General features: G+C 39.5%; 1 protein-coding gene across 4 annotated transcripts in view; it reads right to left on the bottom strand.

Annotated features, from left to right (window-relative positions):
- Window positions 1-14175, bottom strand: part of MAPK10 (mitogen-activated protein kinase 10) — a 293550-nt gene that overhangs the window by 43739 nt on the left and 235636 nt on the right. For all 4 annotated transcript variants that reach the window (XM_059666124.1, XM_059666105.1, XM_059666096.1 and 1 more), the window contains one exon: window positions 11693-11817. In XM_059666124.1, the coding sequence (XP_059522107.1) occupies window positions 11693-11817 (125 nt within the window). The remainder of the gene's footprint in view (window positions 1-11692; window positions 11818-14175) is intronic.

The following is a 14175-nucleotide window of genomic DNA, read 5'->3' as shown; positions in this document are numbered from 1 at the left end:
ATATTTCACCTCGCAGCAGCACTCAGTCAGCAATTCCTCTCCCTTCCCAACCGCTGAGAACAAAAAGTCACCCATGACCTTCACACAGATTACATACTAGACTGGTGATGGGCACTTGGGAAATACTTAAACTAATTGTCACACTTAAAACACATAGAGGATGCTATATTATACTGTGGAGTGAAATCACTAACATTACAAGTTTCAGGTGTCATAGTTAATCATCCTTTCCCACACTCTGTAATGGAGTAGTTTGTCCTACATATAAATATGTAATATTTTTCATTGGTAGTGGTTTTTTTAAAATATATTTTTATTGATTTCAGAGAGGAAGGAGAAGAGATAGAAACATCGATGATGAGGGAGAATCACTGATTGGCTGCCTCCTGAATGCCCTCTACTGGGGATCGAGCCCAGGGCATGTGCCCTGACCAGAATGGAACCATGACCTCCTAGTTCATAGGTCGATGCTCAACCACTGAGCAACACCAGCCAGGTTTTTCAATGGTATTGTTAAAATGCTAGAAACAATCTGAGAAGGCTAAAGAGTAATTCCCTTTATAAAAGCTCTATATAGGACTTTCCTGAGAAAATTCAATTGATGTGCTTTATCACATGTCATGATACATGTAGTTGCACATATGAACAAAATTATAAGTTTTCTAAATTTAAATTCAAGGCAAAAAAGTGAAAGGATGTAAAAAATAGTATTTTTGTGTTTGGTTTTGTTTCTTACTTACTAAAAGTGGGTACAGCTAAATAGCATCAAAAAGCAAACTAGTAATAAGCTCACTAGTAAAATCTCAGGTCATATTCAGACACATTACACTTTTTTTCTTTTAATGAAAAGCAATGGAGGCTTTTCATCCATTAAATGTTAAGAGAAACTAGTTTCTTATTATTTTGGCGAAATGGAATTTTTCTTCCTCGATAAAAATGTTCAGAGTATTACAAAAAATTCTTAAATAACTCAAATGTTGCAGGTTATGTATATTTATATATTTAAAAAATCTTTTCTACAGTATGAGAGTTACTATTAAATTTTATATAACAAAGTTCATATCCAAACTGGCTTCTCTCTCAGGCACACTAAAGGCAAACAAAAATAACATCTACAAACGGCTTTAAGCATGTGTCTGTATGCTGTGGGGGAAATCAGCAAACAAAAACAGTCATTTCTGAATTTCAGGGTGATTACTTATTCAGAAGCTGAGCTGAGACATGCCCTAACCTTTTGCTATTACTCACAGAAGGAAAATGTCAATTACAAAGACTTCAATCCCCTTTCATCTCAGCGGGAGAGATACAGCCTGTACAGAAAGATGTTTTAATTTATAACTCATTCAAATGATCTCTTCTAGGTACTTCATGTTTTACATAACACAAACTCAGATTCACCAGATAAAAAATATTTAAAATAAGCACATATATAATTTATTCAGTGGCTTATCACCAAAAAGTAGACAGCTATGATGAATTGTTTGAACATTAGATGCTGTTTATATTCATGGTAGCTCATAGTCTTTTTCTTAATCCTAAATGTATATACAGATGTATCTAATCCTATCTAATAAAAGAGAAACGTAGTAATTGGCATACGACCGCTACCTTTCCCATTGGCTAATCAGGGCGATATGCAAATTAACTGCCAGCCAAGATGGCGTCCGGCAGCCAGGCAGCTTGAAATTAACATGAGACTTGCTTGCTTCAGTGACCGAGGAAACCAATGTTCCCCGCCTGCCTTGCCGGCCTCTGAGCCTGCAGTTTGAAACATTGTAATAAATATAGAAGCTAAACAAAACCCCAGAAACCTGCTTTTAGCGAGCCGGGATCTCAGAGCTGGAGTTATACATTGTTTTGATTATAGAACCTCTTTCAGCAGCAGAGGCCTCAGAGCTGTAGCCAGAGCTAAAGCTGGCCCAGAATAAAAAAACAAAAAGAAAAAAAGGAGCAGTTGGGAGCTTCAGTCATCCGCGAGCCTGAAAACAGCCTCAGCCCCTCGCCCAGACTGGCCAGGCACCCCAGTGGGGACCCCCACCCTGAAGGGTGTGTGACCAGCTGCAAACAGCCATCATGCCCTCACCCAGGCTGGCCAAGCACCCCAGTGGGGACCCCCACCCTGAATGGTGTGTGACCAGCAGCAAACAGCCATCATCCCCTCACCCAGGCTGGCCAGGCACCCCAGTGGGGACCCCCACCCTGATCCAGGACACCCCTCAGGGCAAACAAGCCAGCCCCACCCATGCACCAAGCCTCTATCCTATATAGTAAAAGGGTAATATGCCTCCCGGCACCGGGATCAGCGGAGCCGAGAGGCCTCCCGGCACCGGGATCAGTGTGACAGGGGGCAGCGCCCAAACCCCCTGATTGCCCTGTGGCTCTGTGTGTGACAGGGGGCGGAGCCATAACCTCCCTATCTGCCCTGCTCTGTTCGTGACAGGGGAAGGCGCCCCAACCTCCTGATCAGCCCTGCTCTGTGCCTCATACGGGGGAGCTCCTCAACCCCGATCGTCCTGCGGTTCTGTGTGTGACAGGGTGCGGCACCCCAACCCCCTGATCGGCCCTGCTCTGTGTGTGACAGGGTGCGGTGCCCCAACCCCCCAGCCCCCACGGGCCCTGCTCTGTGTGTGACGGGGTAGAGCCATAACCTCCCCATCGGCCCTGCCCTGAGTGTGACAGTGGCGGTGTCCCAACCCCTTGATCGGCCCTGCTCTGTGGGTGATAGAGGGCGGTGCCCCCACCCCCTGATCCGCCCTGCTCTGTGTGTGACGGGGCAGTGCCCCAACTCCCCTATCGGCCCTACTCTGTGAGTGACACGGGGGAGCTCCCCAACCCCCTGATTGACCCTGCTCTGTGCATGACAGGGTAAGGAGCCCCAACCCCCCTGATGGGCCCTGCTCTGTGCGTGACAGGGGGGAGCTCCCCAACCCCCTGTTTGACCCTGCTCTGTGCATGACAGGGTAAGGAGCCCCAACCGCCCTGATGGGCCCTGCTCTGAGCCCGACCAGGGGCTGCACCTAGGGATTGGGCCTGCCCTCTGCCACCCAGGAGCAGGCCTAAGCCAGCAGGGCGTTATCTCCCGCGGGGTCCCAGACTGCGAGAGGGCACAGGCCGGGCTGAGGGACCCCCCCTTCCCCCCCCCGAGTTCACAAATTTTTGTGCACCGGGCCTCTAGTACATATATAATTGGACCTATTTTCTAAGCCATACCACATTCTATATCACATTGTTTTAGAAACTTAAGGGATTCAAGAGAATTCAGTAGAAGACAACTGGCTAAGTTAATGAAAATAAAGATAAAACAAACAATAACTCACTCATAAAGTAGGTTTAATAGAGCAAGTTAAGACATGATATTAAAATCAAATGATAGCTTTTTTTATGTAAACATATTCAAGAGAATTAGGAGTAGAGAATAAGAATAATTCCCTACAATAACCTTCAACCACTTGAATTTTGTTTAAAAACCCCAGATAGCAAATATATTTGTAGACGAATCTTTAAACTATAAATGAAGTCTTTCCATTGCTTACAATGCCAACTTCAGGATTCTCTAATTATTCAATAAGAATCTATGCATTTTAAGACTGGTGCAGCCACTCTGGAAAACAGTATGGCATTTCCTCAAAAAATTAAAAATAGAACTTCCATTTGACCCAGTGATCCCACTTCTAGGAATATATCCCAAGAAAACAGAAACATCAATCAGAAAGGATATATGAACCCCTATGTTCATAGCAGCACAATTTACAATAGCTGAGATTTGGAAACAGCCTAAGTGCCCATCAGCAGATGAGTGGATTAGAAAACTAAGGTTATAGCTACACAATGGAATACTATGCTGCTGTAAAAAAGAAGGAATTCTTACCATTTGCAACACCATGGATGGAACTGGAGAGCATTATGTTAAGCAAAATAAGCCAGTCAGAGAAAGATAACTATCACATGATCTCACTCATTTGTGGAATATAATGAATAAGATAAACTAATGAACAAAAACAGAACCAGAGACATAGAAGCATCGAACAGACTGTCCAACCTATGAGGGAAGGCAAGGGGTGTAAGAGATCAACCAAAGGTCTTGTATGCATGCATATGAGCATAACCAATGGACACAGATGGGGTGGGGGGGGTATGTGCTGGGGGATGGGGGCAGCCAGGGAAGGGTCAATACGGGAAAAATGAGACATATGTAATATTTTAAACAATAAAGAATTTAAATAAAAAAAAACTATGCATTTTAGCCACTAAAACCTGGTCAGGACACATTGATTTATATATTTGAAGCCAAATAGGTTTGTTTTGTTCTAATCATAGCTAGACATAGATCATCATAATTTATTAATTCAAAGCAACTGATGCACATCTGGCTAAAGATTAGAAGGTAGTCACTGCAATTTAGTTATAAATAATTAACATTGTGAGGATAAGTTATTACAGCTTCTTCTTACATTCTGAAAATAAAGTACTAAACAAGTCAAATAGTCAAATAAGACATATAGCCCACATTTGGAGGAATTTATGTCCAAAGATGATGGGTTATAAGATTCCCACTCAATAAATATTTCCATAGCTATTAAATACATAAAAACCCACCAAGGTCAATGAAAGCAAACACCTTGTGTTTTGTTTATAAAATTTACTGCTGGAACACCAGCACCTAAGTCAGTGTGGGACACGCAACTTGGGTTCAATAAATTTCTACAGGATAGATGAAAAAATAACTAAAAGTGTTAACAAATAATCAAAGTCTATGTAAATAGCTCTGTTGAGCTTGATTTTTTTTAAAAAAAAAAAGGGGGGGGGAAGTTAAGAAGAGAAGGAAGACAAAAAGGAGTGAGGGAGAAGACAAAAAGGAAATGTCTTTTTTAGTATATTTTACCTACTTGGTAGCAGAAGAGTATACACTCCTCATCAACCAGCTAACAAACAACTGAAAAAGTAACATCAACATATGAAAGAAGTACACACATTCATTTGAAAACCCAGTGAAAAATACTCGTATGCCAAGATTCTCAGGTTGGTATAGAACTTGTGAAATCACAAGATCCTTGAGGAAATGATAGTTATTAGGGGTTGTTAGGGGTAATGTTTACTACACTTATACCCAGTGAGGCCCCTGAGTAACCTCCAAAGCCTTCTCCTGTCCAAATTAAGTGTGGATAACCACTTGGTTACTTTAATTTTACGTAGTTGGGCATTTCAGAGATGTGAATGAGGAAAAAAATGAATAGGTGCTTACCAGCCCTGGACCTATTTGTCTATAGAGACAACCCTCTTCCTTCCTTTATCTGCTCTGTATCTCCAAGGATGTCTCCTGCACGCTGCGTTTCCAGCGTCACCTATCAGGTGGCTTAGGGCTAGTTTCAGCCAACAGGAGGGAGATATCACTAGGAGATGAGGGAGTGAGGGGAAGCCAGGCCATTTCTCCCCGTTGCTCTGTCCAGAAGCTGCCGTGTCTCCTCTGTGTCTGTAATCCCAGCTCCCAGGGGCTAGGCCATCATTTCCCATGCCTGGGCTCCAGTAAACCATCTCCTCGCTCTAAGGTTGGCAGGGGCTCTCTGTTGTTAATTTCTGGTTTGTTCTAAAAGTATCTGCTCTTGACTTCAAGGCCCTTTACTGTGGCATCTGCTCAGACCTCTTACTTTGAACCAAATGTCTCTTCTGAACGGGTTGTAACCACCCGACCTGTTGGATTTGTCCAAGTGTCTGCATCAACTCTCACTCGGGACTGTTCACACCAAGCTCTGGAAGCTGTACTACTTTGACCGCAGGCTTCTGATTCTCTTCTCAATATTTCCCAACCCCGTGTCTAGCCCTATTCTACTGTCTTCATCATAATTTCTGGTCCTGGGTTCCTGTAGCTGCTCCCAATTGTAGAGCTGATACTCTGAATGTTGACATTTGCTGAACTGCTGCACAGATCCATTCTACAATGATCTCTAAGCTCTCATTCAGGATTTACCTTGAATAATTTTCCAGATACACACATTAAAATGGACATATCTATGTCACAAGAATTTTGAAAATAATGCATTTCCTGCATGGTTGGTCATCCCTTTCATGTGCCCTCTTTGGTAATGACCAATAAAATACAAGAAGGTTAAATACTGCCTGTTAGTGACTGCTCAAAGGGCATAAAATCTATGATGGCCTTACAATAAAAGCTTAATATAATAGTCAGGGTAATTGTTCCTATAAAGTATTTTGCTGTAGGCAACTAATAATAAATAATAATAATAATAATAATAATAATAACAACATAATCCCTAAAGTAATGAAATAGTTAATCATTTATTTAAGACTCTATTAATTACCTTATGTTATAAACAAAGAGTAAATGTGTAACATTACTAACTATTCTGGGTTTACACTTTCTAAGTGCTTATTTTCATTCAACTTCAGCACTAATACATGTAAGTGTTACTCTGCTTCCTGGGTTACATTCTCACTGGGAATCTGAAGACCAGATTGTTTACCTCAGGATCTGTACAGCTAGATTAAAGTCCCACCCAGCCTTATCCCAATTCCCAAATTAATCTTGAATCAGGTAAGAAATCATAAACAAGCTCCGCATGGGCCTTGCTTCCCAAATCACACTCCACCGAAACTGGTTAGACTGGATTAGTCACAATTTTCCCCTCAGTCTCTATAAGAATGATACATGTACTTCTATTCCCAACCAAAACATGCCCAACCTCTCTCCTCAGTCTACCTCTCAGCCGGAGCCCCATGTGCAAGCCTCTGGTCTAACATTCTCTCCTGTCACATTGACTTGGCTGCAATACAGAAGGTCCTATGTTACTTGCCACCCCTCCTCTGGGTTTTCAAGAACAGAATCTTAGATACTAGCTGCCTAACTGGCTAAGCCTGCCCCTCTGTCCAGATTCCCAGAGTAATGTTTTGACCACTTAGGACTGTTCCTGGGCCTCTCTGACACGAAGACATCAGCACAACAGTGGATCTGACTGAGCACTGCTGGCTGTGAGCCTAGCCCCAGCCCAGTTTCTCTTAGATGCTTCTAGTATCAGGTCGTCATCCTTTCTTTTTGTCATGAATTGAGGAGTAAGGACACGTCCTTCTCTGGCCCCATAAGTTTTAACTGACCTCTGTCAGATGATTGTCTTTGGTGTGGTGGCTGAGCACATCCTCCCTCTCCTTCCTCCCCCTCTCCCTCGCCCACCCCTAGCAAGGCAGAGTAACTGCAGAAACCATTAGTAAGGCTGCTGCCCTCAGCACTTTCTTGGCCTGTTCTGGAGTTTCTGAGACAAATAAAACCGTGTCTTTAAAAAAATTGTCACATTTCATGTTCTTCTTAATTCCTGTTTTCATATGCGGGGTGACATTGTTAATCAATTCCTCCTTAGCTTGTGAAAATACTCTGAAAGGGTTTCTTCATCTCTACTCCCAGGGGTTGCAGGGTGAAAACCACCCTCTACTCTAGCAGGATGTCTACACCCAAGAATCTGGTAAGGAACAAGGCAACTAATCCTCACTATTTCCATATTTCCCTCCAACAGAGCACAGGGCAAATATTCTAAGTGATTCCCACAAACCACCTTGAATATCCCCTAGTTTCATAATAATAGTTACAGTGAGGATTTATGTACTGTATTATACGTCTGCATCTTTATTTAAATTAATGGCACTGGATTCTCTTACACTTGGAAGGTAGCAGTGGATATACATCAGCTAAAAAGAAAAAAGGAAAAGGAGCAACATTTTAAAATCTTGTAGGAACTAGATCATTTTAAGTGATTTTTTTTTTCTTTTTGGTTTGACTTGAAGTTTTGTTTTTTTTTAAATTTTGTTTTATTGCCTAAAGTATTACAAAGGGTATTACATATGTCTCCTTTCCCGCCCCCCCCCCCCCTTGGCCTTCCCCCGGCCTCCCCTACCCCCAGTGTCTTGTGTCCATTGGTTATGCTTATATGCATGCATACAAGTCCTTCGGTTGATTTCTAACCCTCCCCGGCCTGTGATTATTTTTTAATGTTGTAGAATATTTCTGCAGTTTCATGGGCAGCTGGTCTTTTCCCCTGGATATATACATACCTATCTTTACTATATCAAAAGCTAGTAAAGCCTTGTATGTAAAAGTCATACTAGTAATAATAATGAGAATGATAATAATGTATATGACCCTTCCTGGCTGCCAAGTACTATTCTAAGCACTTTATGAACATTAAATTCTCGGCAGAACACTACACAGTAAGTGGGACTGTTCCCTAATCTTAGTTTAAAAACAAGAGCAACAACAACAAAAACTGAGTGCCAGAAAGGTTTAAAAATTTGACTAGATAGTAAGTGACAGAAGAGAAATTGAAACCTAACCCATCTTTTATGCCTGTGGAGATGCACACAACCCAATCCACTACATTGGTATGTGTATGATATCTTTGCCCTCTCGATGAAGACCGAAGCAGAGTTAGAGTGCCTCCCACAGTTGTTTCATGAAATAGCATTGGCATGAAGTGTGGCCTTTGTGCTCATTTTGGGGCACACGATTTTATTACTCTGAACCTTATTTGAATAATAACTTGTGAATAATTTGAGCAGTTATAACTTCAAAATCTTTCTGTGCTATTACACAGATAGATCACTATTAACCTTGACATTCGACTTTTAAAACATGAATAATTTCCTCAGAGCTATGACAGCATTCATATGCTCTTCTCTTTTCATTCGGTACTTTGGCACTTTTGGAAACATGATGAGATAGTAGTATGATTAATAGATTAGTACACACAGCATTTCTCTACTATTCTTTCTACTTTTTCTGAAGACATCACCTTCTTTTGCACTTTCTCATTTATTCCTCTCTCCACTTGTTTACTTACTTCCAATGGACCTTATTTTTGTTTCATCTTTTGATTCCCTTCTCTTTCTAATATCATGTAAGTTACTTAAAAGCTGTCTAATCTTGGATCTTCTGATGAATTATAACCATGGAAATTTTGATTATTTCATACGTCCATTTATTTGGATTACAGAGACACACTGGAGTTTACTTTGCAAAATAGTCTTGTCAGTCCTGGCAGGAAACTTGTGATTCCATTATAGCTTTGCCATGTGTCTGTAAAGCATGGTCATCATACTTTAAATATATATTCCCATGCAATAACAAAGGCACGAATTAAAGGGTATTGCAGAAAGCACAGCGATCACTGCTTCTAACATCCTTGGTTGTCACCTCTTGATACGTTTCATAGAGCAATAAACTAACCTTGCCCAAGGGTCAGGATTCCAACCCATTCACTGCAGCACGTCTAGATATAAAATGTTTGCCCTCATCTGACTAATGATCTTAGTCAAGGTGCTAAATACTTGCTTGTTCTGTGTATTAATTGATCCCTTTTCCTTGACCTTCAGGCTCTATCAGATCCTTCTCCTAAAATTCATACGCCTTGCGTTGTTGCTATCCTTGACCCAACATGATAATATTGACATGGTTGAAAGAAGGCTCTAGCCATTTTAGCACCCTAAGTTTCATCTCTTTATTCTTCAAATGAATTTTCAAAAAGAATTAAAATAAGTTTAAAAACTCATTGAAACTATTCATTAATATACTGTTATAGATTCTACAAGCAACCATCTCTTCTATAGGCAACATAATTACAAGCGAATTACAAATGCAGACTTTATGACCCCAATTAAACACTAGCCACAATCCATTAAAACAGATTGCACACATTACACTAGGTGTAAGAAAAGTATGCCACATGATTTGAACTACCAAAACCAACAAGGAGCAACAATTTCAAATAGTGTATGTTTGCCTCAAAAATTTATCAACGTAACCTAAAATATTTTCTTGAAAATTATCACAGAAAAAATTCTATACTATACTTAATTGTCCCATACACATACATTATACTCCATCTTACTTATTTCATTACTTTATTCTACCCCAAGAATATCCTTAAAAGTATTTCCCAAGAGTGAGAGATTGAAAAAGACTCTATTTTTTTTTCTTAGTTGTAAGAACATTAGTTTTTTAGTTCTAAGAGCATTATAATTTAAGTATTTAATTTTAGGGCTTTTATTTTGTAAAACTCAAGCGACTGAAAATTAATTTGAAACAAAATGAAGTTACATCGCTGTAAAAGTGCTGAGGAGAGCAGACCTTAAGAAAATGTCGTCAAGGACTGCACACCCGTCTCCAGAATTGGGAGAGTAATTTATCACCGAAGTGTTGTCTCTGAAATGTGTGACTGCTTAAGGATTGGGTTACTATGAAAAGTAGATTTTTAAATGCTACGTCTCTAAAATTTGATTCTACCTAATCCTCACTCCCATCTATCAGATCTCACTTCTCCAATGAAGAATGAGAGGGTGCCCTAGCTGGTTTGGCTCAGTGGATAGAGCATCAGCCTGATGACTGAAGGGTCCTGGGTTCGATTCCAGTCAGGCTCCATCCCCAGTGTAGGGCATGTATGGGGCATGTAGGAAGCAGCCAATGGATGATTCTCTCTCATCATTGATGTTTCTATCTCTCTCCCCCTCTCCCTTCCTCTCTGAAATCAATAAAAAATTTTTTTTTAAAAAGAATGAAAGGGTAAGAACTATGTCAGTTTAAATCTACCATCTCTGACATGGGCAAGCACACAATGAAGAAGAGGAAATGAAGCTGAAACAAAGCAGAACTATGCTGGAGCAAGATTAACTTGGGGTAGAAGAAAGGATGCAAGATAAAAAAAAAAAAAAAAAAAAAAAAAAAAAAAAAAAAAAAAAAAAACACAAAAAGAGCATTCCAAATAGAAGATTAAGAACCAATTCAAATAAAGTAATTTGAAGGTATTATGTGAAAGAAAATGAGATCATTTAGTACAGGTGTCCTAAGAATTTGAAGAGATTTTGATGTTTTGGGTACAAGGTAATATTGCTGATATTACCATTTAAAAGAGGGACAAAAGGGCATCCCCAATAGTAGCCCTGTAAACACACATGGGCAACAATACCAATACCCCATTTGCGCTGCACAGCCCTGATGCCACACAGAGAAAAGGAGGAAGGCAAAGATGTAAGAAAGTGATTGAAGATATTAAATGGCTGGAAAATAGTTTGTTTGTTTTTTAAAGAAGGAAAGAAAAGAAAGAGTTATGCTTCCAAGGGGATTCTTAAACTATGTCTAGATTTAAAATATGGAGATACATCTTATTGTGGTAGTCATTTTAGAATGAACCTGAAATACTGTCCTTATTGGAATGTCCAATCTTCTCATCCAATTCATGCAAGGTTTCACAAAGCCACCAATGGCCTGGTAGAAGCTTTATAAATCTGAATGTTTTCAGTACTAAGCTTTGCTGAAGGCAGCTTATGAAGGAAATAGAGGGAAAGTGACTTATCCTCTGTCACATTTTCTGCTGCTTAGTTTGCCTCAGGGGAGGCTGATAACAAACACAACGGAAGAGTTAACAATTTAACAAAAAACAAATGCAAATATCTCATGGACCGCTAAGGTTTGTTGGACTAAATCACCATCTCTCACAGGAAATCCTGAAAAAGAAATACATTTAAAACACAGGTAGAAGAAAACTTTTAGAGGGTAAGTAATAAGTTTGTGACTTAGGGATTTCATGAAGGTCCTTGGTATGCTCATTGGGTTTCTAATTCTCTCACTTTTTATCACTGAGCACCCCGTTACTATGATTTGTTTGTGGAAGGAAAGTAAAAGAAGCTTAGGCCTTACCGCCTCCACTTCAGCAGGGTCGTACCAGACGTTGATGTATGGATGCTGTAAGGCATCGTCCACTGATATCCTTTTGGCTGGGTCAATCACTAGCATCTTTGACAACAAGTCCCTGGCTTGGCTGGCTGAAATGACGAATGAGAAAAATAATTAATAAAATTTTTATTCTGGCAAGGACATTTGTTGGAGGGAGAGGAAATTAGGAAAACAAAGATTGCCTAGTGGTGTGGCTCAGTGGTTGATTGTTGACCTATGAACCAGGAGGTCAGTGTTCAATTCTTAGTCAGAGCACATACCCAGGTTGCAGGTTCAATCCTCAGTAGGGGGCATGTAGGAGGCAGGCAATTGATAATTCTCTCTTATCATTGATGTTTCTATCTCCATCTCTCTCTCCCTCTCCCTTCTTCTCTGAAGTCAATAAATATATAATCAAAAAAGAAAAAGAAAAAGAAATAAAAAAACTAGTACCACCTTCATCCCCAAAATCAGATAACTTCACCTAGTGATTAGGGAAACATAAAATGAAACAACGAAATATGTTTTATCTAGCAGGTTTGCAAAAATAAAAGATGGTGTAATGTCCAGGAACACCAAGTAATTTCATTCATGTTGGTGGGAATGTAAATTGATGCAGATTTTTAGAGAGCAAATTTGGCAGTATCTATTAAAGTTTAAAATGTGAATACCTTATGACTCAGCAGTTCCACTTTTACCTATTAGTATACAGTGTAGAGAAATGATTGCACATGTTCATGTAATGCACATAGAAGGGAAGTTCATTTCAGCACTGGTTATGGAATAAAAAAGTTTTAAAACAGTCTAAATTTCCATCTATAGAGCAACCAAATGACCTCTGATACAACTGTGCCATGGAATTGTATATGGCAATTTCAAAGAATGAGATTGATCTATATATATATTCACATTGACATGTTGTTAAGTAGGGGGTGGGGGGAGTTGCAGAATGATCCATAGATCTGCATATAGGCATAGATCTTCTTTGATCTGTATATAGGCAGTGTTGATCTTAAAAGCAGTAGATATAGTAATGATTTAGTCTGTTGCCATTCAGAGAGCTGGTGGAGGCAGCTGAAGGAAGAAATGCAGCTGGGTAATGCCACAGACACAAAAACAATGCTGCACATTGAGGACACGCCGGATGAAAGTTCGGAGGAGATGGTAAGAGCCTGGGAAATAATAGTACATTGTAGTTTCCCTGTCTCATTTACATCCATAGTCGTTACTAATTAAGCCTTGAAATTAAATATGTACCTAATAGCCCTAACAGGTTTGGCTCAGTGGATAGAGCGTCGGCCTGCGTACTCAAGGGTCCCAGGTTCGATTCCGGTCAAGGGCATGTACCTTGGTTGCGGGCACATCCCCAGTGGGGAGTGTGCAGGAGGCAGCTGATCGATATTTCTCTCTCCTCGATGTTTCTAACTCTCTATCCCTCTACCTTCCTCTCTGTAAAAAAGCAATAAAATATATTTTTAAAAATAAATAAATAAATATATAACTAATATATTGCTCCCCCTGAATATTTGGGGTTAAATTTCAAAGTATGTGTGTGTTTTTATAATGTATAGGATCATTTTCAATAATAATAAATACATTTATTATTTTTATATCTAACAGTTATTGAGTATTTATTGTGCCAGGATTTGAGCCCAGGCAGAAGGGAAAATCAAATTTGTTTCAAAATCATGTTCTCAGAAATGTCGTGTTACAAAAAGAATTAGAAATTTATTTATATTATACTTTATAACTTTCCCAAATTTATTCCTTGTCTCTATTCCTACGACTGAGGCATTATTATCCCAATTTGTGGGTGAAGAAACTAAGATTTGTTACTAAAGTTCACAGCTATAGACAAAGTGTTTGAAAAAATATTTATTAATGAAAGTGTTTATATTGACTATAAAATGTGTAGGTAAAATCCCATGTGTCACTCTAAATGAAAAAAAAAAAAGGTGACTAAGCATTCCCTAAAATACAATAAAACTCAGACACCTGCTTCTCCAAGATTTTACAACAAACAACTTGTGTTGAAAATATTTTCCAGGTAATAAAAAGAATCAGAACAATGATTTTGATATGTTACATTTGTCCTTTAGTTACACGACAAAATAGTTTTAAGATTCTAAATAAGCCCCATGAAATAATGAACCTGCACCACTGTTGCACACTTCAGTATTATCCCTCTCTCTGGATATCCAGTCAGTTCTAAAATCCTTCACCACTTGCCCTTCGTAAGAAAGATCTTTTAAGAAATACCTCTCCTGAACCAGGATATCTCCCTGAATCAATCAGAACCCCTTGGAGGAATCCTAGAATGACCTGTCTCTAATTAATTCCCTACTGCATTCCCTCAACACCACACAGTCGTAATTATATTCATGATTGTAATTGTATTATATTACAGTTGGATCCTCTTGCAATAAACACCATCATAATGGAAGCCTCACTATTATAAAGATTTCCCA

The sequence above is a fragment of the Myotis daubentonii genome, chromosome 1 (assembly GCF_963259705.1).
Source record: "Myotis daubentonii chromosome 1, mMyoDau2.1, whole genome shotgun sequence".
In the NCBI taxonomy this organism is placed as follows: Eukaryota; Metazoa; Chordata; class Mammalia; order Chiroptera; family Vespertilionidae; genus Myotis; species Myotis daubentonii.
This window is presented reverse-complemented; position numbering and strand designations above follow the sequence as displayed.